We start from the raw sequence: 11744 nt of genomic DNA on the forward strand, positions 1-11744 counted from the left end.
GGAGAATAATCTCTTCCCTAATTTGTCATCTTGCTCTGAGACAGCAAGCACTAAATTCCTGTCTACATTTTCTTGTCATCTGAAAAAGAAACATGCATCCATGGATATTTAAAGCTTAGTTCCTTTCCATACAGTACAGACTTCTTGTAAAAATGGCTGTGCTCTCTCATACTACAACGGCTGTGCAGAGCCAACAAATCTAAACACTCTTTATGTTCTTATCAATCCAGTCTTATGAAACACGCGACAGGTACAGTATATGTAATCACCTAAAGAGACTCTGGCACTACGATAAAATGAACCACCAACCAATTCCATTCATCATTTTCAGCCTCCAGATGCTTCTGTGCAGTCAGACATTTTGTATTTGTAATTTGATTGGGTTAATCCAGTTGATACTTTATTCTTTCCTCTGTGCTTGTAATACATAAAACACTCGAACATCCCTCCTGTGTTCCCCTGCTGTTACTTCCAGGTTGCACTGGAGATCACATGCAGCTCCACGGGTAGAACACAATTGAGGTGTGCATAAAGACAGGTTTTGGCTTAGTATTTTCAGAATTTCCCAACCCCTCTGCCAAGATTCCCTACTGAGCCCAATTTACAGCTTGGCAGTTTGGGCAACAAACCATGAACCTCAGGTGTTTCCTTGTCTGTTAATTAATAGGTACCCTCCCAACCATAGTGTTTGTTTACAAAAGAGGGTAGCAATGAAATTAAGCATTCCACAAAACTATGGTGCCAATGAGATAGGGGAATCCAGAAGAATTTTTAAGACAGACATATACCTACCTATTCTAGTACAAAATCAGATCCATGTATTTCTTTGTTAACAATGTAGCAACCAGGTACTCTACCAACTTTTCATCAACTTACCGCCAGTGTTTCTCAACTCTTCGACTCAGAGCAATTTTTTCTCCCACTTCTGTGCATACAGGGTTAGTTAGCACAATCTTCCCTAAATCAGCCTTTACAGCACTGACTCTCCCTCCAGTAGATAAGGATCCTATGTTTACCATTAGAACTTCATTCTTCGATAATTTTTGCACCTGAAGACAGATATACAGAACTCTGAAACATAAGCTTTAGTACTACAACAAAAATAGCTCAGACAGTACCAAGTATCTTCTTGCCACAAGAAAAGGTATAGCTGAGAAATACTGTAAATACAGACACACAAACTATGGGCAGCAGTGTCAGTAGATAAAAGTTTTATATGCAAAAGGACAAATATATAAAGATGTTGTACATGTAGTTTTGACATTCTTGGTATGATGTACTTGGGATTTCTCTACATTTTCTATATACTGATGATTTCACGTAACGTGTTAGAAACAAACAGTCAGAGAGATATTGTTACAAACTGTGATGTTATACAGATTATTTACAAGAATATTCTTGTATTCTCATTTCCCTTATACCTACATACAGAAAAAAATCAAAAATAGTTCATTTCACAGGATCAGAGAGCGTTGAAGCACTTTACTTACTGTTGCATGAAGCAGCTTATAGATTTAAATGCTAACAGGGGAAATCTTTTAGTTGATTTGTGTAAAACAGATCGTGTTACACAAACTGTTTACTGTTAATGTCTGCACTGTGCCTCAAGTTCACTCTCTTTTCAACTAGAGTATTTCAAAAATACTTTAAGAAGTTCTGCAGTGAAAAAAATCTACAAAAAGCATGTCAGTAGGAAGCAGATCAGTACCACTGTAAAACTAATTATTGCACAAATGAATAGGATGATAACAAAACACAACTACCATCATGTTTAGAAAAATACCTAACCTGACACATAAATCCTGTATGCTACTTTAAACTACTCTGATATGAATTTCTACTGCTCTAAAAAGCATTCTTCTGCAGTATTAAACAAGGAGATAAGTTTTGTGACAAGCTTATATCAACAGGGAGACAAAATTTCTACACATGATCAAAGAAATATATTCATTACTGCAACTTAGCACAGGAAGCAAAATCAGGAAAAACAAAAGAAGGGGCACAGACCTTTGCGGCTTTCTTGTCTCCTTCAGTGCGCACACCTAAGAGTCGTCGCAGCAAGAAGTAGGAAATTTCTAGCTCTGTAAATATTTCTGGCAGTGCCCCAACTGCACCAAGAACTTGGCCCACCATGCGGTCAGCTCGGCACAAAGTGGGATCAATCTTAGTGCCAACACCTACAACACAACAAGGGAAGTCGCAAGGAGTAACTGGAAGGTAGGTGTCATTTTCATGTGCTAAAATATTTGAAGATGATCTAAAAAACCAGAGAATGTACTGGGAATTCCCTATTACCTGGACAGCACTTTCAAACTGTCAGCAAGACTGTGAGCTGTCTAAACAAATGAAGAAATATTCTACTGTTAAAGCTGGTACAATGAACAGTGCAAGTTGATCTGCATTGGCCAGTGACATTCAGGAAAATTATTTATGCCTTAAATATCCATTTTTCACATCAACCCTGTCTCTCTCTACATATATGAATTGCCTAAAATTTCTCACTGTATTTTTGTTAATTACATTGAAATTTGTTGCTGAATGAAGACAACTGTTTTCAATAAGCATGAAGAAATAAATCTTTTCATAAGATTCTTACCTATAAGGCCTCCTGGAGCAGCATATTGTAGATCGTTGTGTTCAGCAAAGAGTGACACAATTTTGGAAAAGATTGGCTTGCACATGAGTTTTCCTTCACTGTCCTTGGATACAATACCAGGGCGCACCTCAATTTCCTGGCCCACCTAATTACATAAGTGAAAAAGTGATTAACTGGTTATTTCACAGGAACATGAAGCTGACTAGTCACAGATAAGACTTATATATCCCAAGATCTACTTCTTACACAAGTCTTTGGTTCTGGGCTACTGCAGATTGTAGGATTTCTGTTGCACCATTTGCTGCAAATTGAACAATACTCGCGGCAAATGTAACAACTGATTTTTCTTTTCAATACAGTTTGTAAAACTGCTTTAGCAAACAATCTTTATCAGCAATAATTCCAACATCTAAATTTCAATTTATTTTTTAAACACAACATTTCATTTAGAAATATTTCAGCACTGAGAAAAATTGACTTAATTCAATCAGTGTAACCGATCGACATCAATACACTGCAAACCAAAGAAAGTACAAGCTGTACAAATGTTCTGAGACATAGTTTGCTCTCCAGCCTAGCAGAACAACTTTTAAAGTTTCCATCTACTGCTGGCAAGCAAGGACAATAAAAAAATGAAAATACATAGAATACTTAAATGGGGAAGTAGGACCTGTGAGAACCCACAGACACTTCCAAGGTGCTTTTAAAATTCTTTTGCTCTCCTCTTCCCCACAATAATTCAGCAAGTCCAAGTGGTAGGACAGGAAAAAAAATAGCTCCTTCCATTTTTTTAAGGCACTAAATCTGTTATCATTATTAGCAAAAGTTAGGACTACAATAATATATTTAAAAAATTGAAATCAGTGCTTCTTGTTCTGGTATTTTGAAACTGTCAACTAAAAATGAAGTACAGACAGAAGGGGTAAGTGCCATCTGACTGTATTCAAGTTTTAAAAAAAATCAATTATATAATAGATATATTTTGTAGAAAGCATAGAAAAACTCTACTCATTGTCATTAAAAATTTCCAGTTAAGAAAGAGAAAGGGTTACCTTTAAAACACCCTTTAGAATACTGCCACCAGCTACACCTCCCTTAAGGTCATCAACTTCACAGCCAGGCTTGTTGACATCAAAAGATCTAATTACTGAAGAGACCATAACCAGGTTTATATTTAATATCAGATTTTTAAACAGTGTCTTTCGTTAGCAACTTTGACTGCTTTTCTGGCCTTATGAAAAGTATACACACATTTATAAATATTACAAAAACAGAACAATCAATATTTTATTCCAAATTTTTAGGCAGACTGTTGATTTTATTCTCAAAACCATTTAAACTGCTCATATATAAAAATGTTTCTTATGACTTTTTCTGCAGAGCAGAAAGTAACTTAAAGATCTGTATCTGAAAAAGAAAGCAATGATCAACCATTTTATAAAACCCCTTCAATATTCACAATGTTAATCGTGAATACTAGAACTTTGTTTTAATGTATTCATAGTTAAATACTGTAACCTTGATGTAACGTGGTCAATTTTTACGCATTTATGCAGTGTAGGACTCTCTTGGATTATTTGAAAAAAAGGCAAACCAATTAATTCATTGTAGGAACTGCATTTCACAATATGCTGGACAAGAACTGAGACTTTGACAATCATAACCAGGAAACAGGAGACTAACACAAAAGATCTAACCAAGCTACCCAAAATATTTCCATGGAAATAATATAATTTTCAAATTCATCAGTTGGTCAATATTTTGTTAAATCAAAACTATATTCATAGCAACTAAAGGGATTTTTTTAAGACACAGACAAATTTCTCACTTTTATTGCATTTTAGTGCTGTCATATGCACAAAATATACACAAAACCAACGGCAATTAGCAGTGAACAAACAATACAGCTCTCAGAAAACATGTAAGTTTTAAAATAAGAGTGTTCTGAATACTCGTTTTAAACCCACCTCTGTTTAGGGCACTCAGCATGTGCTAGGCACATTCTAAAAATGTTTGGCCACAGACACCCAGGCCTGAGCACTTACATACCAATAAGCCTTGGTTCAGATGTGAAGTCTCGCAAAGGGACCGGGATTTTCTTCACTATGTATTCGCAAACCACCTCAATGTTGTATTTCAACTGTGCTGAGATTGGAATTATTGGAGCTCCTTCTGCAACTGTACCTAAAACAAAATCAAGTTCAACAGTAAGCCTTTATAAGAGTACAATATGACCAAATGTTCTGTCCTTGTTAAAAACACTAATGAATTTCATGGCATGTTCTGTGTGTATCTCCCAAAGCAGTTTCAGAGCATTTATCCTTCCCTTCAACACCTTAGCTCAAATCAGCCACACCTACTTTTCAAGGCATTCTGAAAATGAGCAAGATAATCTTCCACTCCAAGGGAGAATTCACTTCCTACACTGTGATCAAAAGTATTTTTAAGATTTCCTAAGAGAGATCAATATTCCAGTTACATCAGTATCAATTTTACAGTCAGATTTCTTTATGACAAACTAAATTTCCTGTTAATTTAATGATTTCTGTTTTTCAAATTTTGCAATACAAATACATATTTTAGAAAAATCCTAATTTTACAGAAGAATGCATTTACTAATCTAGGTTTGTTAGACATCATTAGTTTTAATTTCATCTATGTTTCTTGTGATTGCTTCAGTTCTCAAACTCCAAATTTACACATCAACCCACTCTGACAGAGTTGTTATGAACAGCTTCTGCAAGGCAACAATTATGAATTACAAAAAAAAGAAAAAAAAAAAAGACTCATTGGCTACTTTTGATGGTGACAATCTAGCTCTGCAGCTTGTCACACACCCCACCTACTGCAGATAAACAGGGATAACAGTGGAAGCTCCTGGGAAAGATAAAACTCAAAGCACGCTAAAGGTGAGCAGAACGTTACAGAGTAGGATAACACTGCCCAAACGGGATTTACACACAGATGAAAGAGCAATCTTTTGTCATTAGATAAAAAAAAAAAAAAGTATTTATACCTACAAGATGCCCCTAATGCGTACAGCTTCCTTCTCTCCTGCACTCCAGTAAAATCACAGTGAAATCTCTACCAAAGAAGCAATCCAGGAAGAAATCACAAATCCACTGAAAGCTACTAAGTAAGAGCCATTGTTACTAGTTTTACATCCAGAGCTCTGACCCAGAGCCATAACATTATTGCATGCAGTCTGCAACAGGCAAGAAACACAACTCCCGGGGTCTAAAGTTCACATTAACAGACCATATCCACCAGCATTGTCTAAGAGAAGCTTTTCTATGAACATATAGAAAATCACTCTCAACACTGAATTTCCACCACTAACTGGACTTCTGCTCTTGAAAACTTACCTTGTACAAATGCAAGAATCTGTTCATACTGTTCTTTAGCCTGGCTCTCCTTCACCAAGTCAATCTTATTCTGTAGAATCAAAATGTGCTTCAGTTTCATGATTTCTATAGCAGCTAGATGTTCTGAGGTCTGAGGTTGAGGGCATGACTCATTACCAGCTGAAAGAAGAGAAGTAACTAGAATATAGAAACTATAAAGATGGACAAAACTCCTACAGTTAAGACATCTACTTCCATCCACTATCATTATGTAAAAAAAAAAGAAAAGACACTTGTCTCTCAGTAACCTACAGGTGAAGCAACCAAGTCAATAAGCACCTATTCTCCCTCACAACTGCTGGCTGTAGCCTCCACACAATGCAGGACAGATGAGAGGCTACCAGAGAGGTTCCCCCATTCAACCTGCTCCCACCTAAAATATCCAAAGATACCAAGACCTAACTTGATCTACTCCATCCTTTAGCTCTTCAGATATTTCAGTGCTGACAGTAGCGTAATAGACAAATCACCTTTCAAGAAATATCGCAACATTTTCTTATCAGTAAAGTCATAAAAATACCAAGATCCCCAAACTCTGTTATACTATAATTCTATCAAGTATGTGATACATAGGGCTGCTATCAGTATAGTTTAGATTTCAGCCATCTAAGAAGCCAGCTTTGACTGATGGGCCATTATGGTGGTTAATCTTGCTTGAAGTTTGGTCTATCACACTTTCTAGAGATAAACAGGCAGAAGAAATGACAGCTCATCATTTATCTCAGACTTTAAATTACAGTATCTGAAGCCGTTTTTTTTCTTTTGCTGACATATCCTATCAAGGTAAGATAATTGCTATGTATCACTACAGAACACTATAATGTTCTATACATACATAAAAATTAGTTTTACTCACTTCCTGTTGCTGGCAAACCAGAACAAAATTTGTCTGGATTAAATTAAATCTCCTGTATTTAAATTTTGTCCATATTTATCTGGGTTTACTGTTTGTACTGTTGTTTGTGAACTCTACTGTATGACAAAGACTACATGCATATTTAAAGGAAACTGAGCCTTCAGAGAAACTCCAAACGTACTTGTAGCTAATCTGTTTCCATAAAGTGATAAAAATTTTACAGTACTATAGTACTACAAGGTTTCACGTTACCTATCTTCTGTCAATGGGGCCAGCTACCAGACTAGTGAGTATGGATACCTGTGCTTAAAACAAGCCACCTTGTTAGAGTACACTGCCACTTTAGCATGACTTGATTTTCTTTAGCACGACTTTATTTTCTTTAGCACATCTCAAAAGCATTCACTTGTTTAAATTGCTCACCACCTCCCAGGAGATTTTAAAGCCCACATAAAGTTGCTTCATGACACTACAAAATGGAGCTCTGTTTTTGGGTAGCAATTGTTACCTATCAGCAGTAAAGCTGCATCCATTACTGCTGCACCGTTCAACATAGTAGCCATCAAAATATCGTGCCCAGGACAATCCACAAAAGAGACATGCCTGTTGTAGGAGAATGTGAAAGAGAAATCCAAAAGCCCATTATCAACAATTCCTCTGACTGATTAATGTCAGTGATTAGGCAGAGTAAGTTAAAAGTATCCTTAAAATAGATAAACATTTTGAGACAGATGCTGAAAAGCAGTATCTTAAAAATATTTTCAAAAAAGTTCTAAAAGAACACAAATGCTACTGAACAGCTACTGAATACTTTTTCTGAGTTTTAAGATTTAATACCACTTATCCACATTAAGTTCCTCTTTAATATTTCACCAATTTACTTGTAAATTAGATTAGAGTTAAATGCACTGGAATAAAAACCCGAAATCAAACCAACCTACCACCACTAACCCAAACCCAACACACCAAATGGGATTTCTCTTATCTCTTTTAAAAGGTATCTCCCATTCTCCAATTTTAGGAAATTATCCATCTTTAATTAAATGGTTATAACTGCACTTCAAAGATTTGTCTACAGAGATGCTGTTACATTTCCAACCTTATGATTTTATTGTTTAGACCAATATTCTATTCACTATATTCTTTCCTGAACCTATCCAGTGAAGAATCCTCGTTTCTAGTGGCAGGCCACCAAAAAGCAAGGGACTGATTTGCTGCTTTGCTGATAATGTTAGAAATCTACTACAAGCAAGTAACAGTAGGATAAAGACTGCAAAGCTTTTAACCAGTTGTTTCACAATGGCTGCCTGCCTGTCACACTCCAACAGAAGTTAATCTTAGTACAAGTGCTCTGCTGGGAATCTGAGAAAAGGAAAGACACGTGGTTACAGCCCCATAAGTATTTCATCATAAGCACAAACTAAGAATCTTGTACAACAGTCTTCATGACTACTCTCATTTGAGCAATCATTGTGCAGACTCATGTAACAACTGCTGTGGTTACTAAGCTTCCATAAAGACTGTGCTACACTTCATCAGAAATCAAGTAAATAAAGAACACTTGGCCTCCAGTGAGAGATCTTATCTCACATTAAGCATCAGGCTTTCATACATTCATTTTAAAAGCTTTGAAAACTCTGCCTTTAGGAAGAAAAAGTTTAACAAAGGTCATCCTCTCAAAAGGAATTTTGAAGATGCGTTTGTAAGGTCCACATTAGTTCTCAATCTGTCTGGTTTAAAATGTACTTATATTAACAGCAGAAATATTTCACTTCAAAGTCCTGCAAGTAGCTGAGGACAGCAGACACAGCTGTGCTGTACCATGGAGTGCTTGTCACCACCAACCACCAAGGAATTCACGAGAGTTTAAACAACATCTTAGCTCAGGGGTGTCCCATCTAAGAATGTGTAGTCTGCCAGAACCCATTCAGCTCAATCCTGTTTTTGTAGAAAGGAAAGTAAACACAATTTATTCCAGTCATTTAAAGCAGTTACCTGACTAGTTTAAAGTTCCCTTTGGTGCCAGGAATATCTGTAGGGAACTCATCTGGGGTGCTACTTCCACAGGATCGGTAACACTCTGGTCGAGAGCAGCTTGGATCATCCAGCTTGTAAATCTGTGATTTTTTAAAATGGAAAAGTTTTAATTCCTCAAGGGTTAGTCACCTGTAAGCTTACATCCCCACTGAAGTATATTAGCAACACAGGGGCTACATTTACACTAATGACTCACCTTTGCATTAGCATAACCCAGCTTGATTGTGATATTTCTTTCCAGTTCATTTTTAAATCTGACAGTATGAACTCCAGATATAGCTTTGACTACTGTCGACTTTCCATGCGCTACATGACCAATTGTACCTGTGTTTCAAAAGGAAATGTTTGTCAATACATCAATGTTTAATTCCGTGCAATGTTCCACTATGATCAACACACAATTACCCCAAATTCTTCACAGCCATTAAGTCCAGAACCCCATCAGAAGGATATATGGAATTTGTAAACATTTTTACTTAAACAAACAAGATCCAAAATTGAGCTCCCAATGGACAGATCTTTACACTCTAATGAAACTCATCCCAATGATTAATTTCAAGGTAAAACAAACATTGCTTTAGCAACTATTCCCTATGCCATTCACCTGTGTTCCTGAAGAAAAAATGGTGCTTTTCCAGTCAAAAGGGCTTGAAAAGTCCCTAAACCTACTATGTAACTGTTTCTGTACAAATTTCTTGGAAGTGTTACCACATAGGCACCATCTGCAACTGCACAAGCACCAAAAGGAGTCACCTTAACGCACCCCTCTTTTTTATAAGTTTGCTTTTACCTATATTAATTGTTGCTTGTCTGCTGATGACTTCTGGTGAAAGAGGCGTCAACTTGGTAACATCCTGTATAAGGGAGATTTTAGAATTTATTCACCTTGTATATAAATGTTTAGAAAGTTAAAAATTTAGAAACTTGAAAATTAACGAGTAGTTCTACTCAGCAAAACCAATTTAGATTATATCCATTCCAGTCTTTTAAACATGTGAAATATGACCAAAAGGGAACCAAGCCCTGCTTGTGAATCAGTACAGGCTACAATTCAAAACCCTGGCTGTAAATCGGCACTGACTGCAAGGTGTTAAAGACAGGAGGAAACAAAACAAAAAACCTCAAAAGAAGCTTCTAACAAAACACCCCAAGCCCTTACCTACCCCCAAACCTAAATTACACGTAACAGGCAAATTCATTTTCAACAGGCTACAGGATGAACTGCACTAATATTTTAAAAACAAAGCTTTGTCAATAAACAGTTGTTTAATTGGTGTAAGGTTCCATTACAGCCAATATAAAATTACAACTAACACTTTTGAGTCAGTGGGTCCAGAGGTTTCCCTAGCACCATGGATTTTTATTCTTTTTAATGGCTACTTTTTTCCTCAGCTACTGTTATTGCTACTTCAGGTACCAGACAAAATTTCTGCTGTCCTAAATAGTCTGTTGTGTGAACTTATTGAAAGCCACTGGCAAAATAAAGCACTCACAAATACACCCTATACAGATAAAGAAACAACACTGAGAGAGTTGTTTAGGTTTTTTTAAAGCTGTTTGTCCACATAACGGACAAGTGTTGAAATCCACTGAAATGTTCCCCTGTACAGCCAATTTCCATCCTGCATTGAATTCATATGGATGAGCCACTCAGTTCAAGCAAAGATTCATGATGCCAAAAGAGTCCTTGGTGCAGGACAAGATATAAATGTTTTGCTAGGATACAAATAACACACACATTAAATCACGTATTGTTTACACTGTTACATGAAGGTTCTGTGCACAGTGATCAAACAGATCTGTATAAAAAACGTAAGCTCACTCATTCTGTTCTCAAGTACGACATGAATAAAATGTTCATGTTCAATACAAAACAAATTTTGAACATCCAAGACACACAATTAAATTTATATTTATTGTATATCGAACTTAAAATGACTTCCCAGCGATGGGAATGTGACCTGCAGATGGCACCATGTGGCCGGGAGACCACAACTTCAGCGTGATGCAACTCCTGCCACCAGGAAAATTCTTCCTGGTGCACACAATTATGCACGCATGAAGTTTTTTCTTCAAGACTGGTATAAGGCTATTGCTCAGCAAGAAGCTCCACTCAGCCATAAGCACTCAAGGGCCGACAGAACAGGCCTTAAAGGTAATTCCTGCTTACACTCCAGCTAGTCCTTTTCCGACTAGGAAACGCCACAACAATGAGAGGAAGTAAAGAAACCGTCTCTCCTAGCTGACATGCTCGCCGTAACACAAAGGGAATTCCTGTGCTCAAGCCCGAGGAACATCGAACGTGATTACTGTAAAGACAAATAAGCCGTTCCAGTTTGAACACCAGGGACACAGCAACAGGATTTTTGACTATATACATTATATATATACACTTGAATTTGAAATACACATTACATGTACACTTATACTAGCATACAAGTGTAATAAGTGAGGCAGCCAGGCGAGACACTTAACAGGCAAGACTACCACAGCGGGAGACCACTGCAACCAGTAGTTACAGTGGTAGGTAGAACTGGTATTTCTCGGCAGTTGTCAATAGTCAAGAAAATTTTGTTGACAAACCAAGCAAGACAGGGCTGGTAGCCAAGCCCTCGAGCTTGCTGGAGAAATACAGCGCAAATTCATGGCTCTACTTTGGCAAAGGAAGAGTCTGTAATACCGCAGAACACGGCAAACCTTACACGGGGAAAACTGCACTCACCAGTGAGCCATAAAAGCTTCACTCGCACACGCGGGACACGGACCCACAAGCCTCGCACTCAAAGGCAGGAGAAGCGCCTCGCCCGGGAGTCCCACACCCACCAGGACCGGCAAGACCTGCTTCCTGCGC

The 11744-nt window shown here is 37.3% G+C and overlaps 1 protein-coding gene across 1 annotated transcript in view; it reads right to left on the reverse strand.

Annotated features, from left to right (window-relative positions):
• Nucleotides 1–9799, reverse strand: part of EIF2S3 (eukaryotic translation initiation factor 2 subunit gamma) — an 11905-nt gene extending 2106 nt beyond the window's left edge. The window contains exons 1-10 of the mRNA XM_008629232.2: nt 9684–9799; nt 9090–9217; nt 8852–8973; nt 7365–7459; nt 5962–6120; nt 4646–4780; nt 3649–3743; nt 2597–2741; nt 2008–2177; nt 877–1049 (exon numbers count right to left, since the gene is read on the reverse strand). Coding sequence (XP_008627454.1) covers nt 877–1049; nt 2008–2177; nt 2597–2741; nt 3649–3743; nt 4646–4780; nt 5962–6120; nt 7365–7419 — 932 coding nt within the window. The 5' untranslated portion in view covers nt 7420–7459; nt 8852–8973; nt 9090–9217; nt 9684–9799. The remainder of the gene's footprint in view (nt 1–876; nt 1050–2007; nt 2178–2596; nt 2742–3648; nt 3744–4645; nt 4781–5961; nt 6121–7364; nt 7460–8851; nt 8974–9089; nt 9218–9683) is intronic.
• Nucleotides 9800–11744: the final 1945 nt, after the last annotated feature.

Source organism: Corvus brachyrhynchos, unplaced genomic scaffold, assembly GCF_000691975.1.
Source record: "Corvus brachyrhynchos isolate BGI_N302 unplaced genomic scaffold, ASM69197v1 scaffold11, whole genome shotgun sequence".
NCBI lineage: Eukaryota > Metazoa > Chordata > Aves > Passeriformes > Corvidae > Corvus > Corvus brachyrhynchos.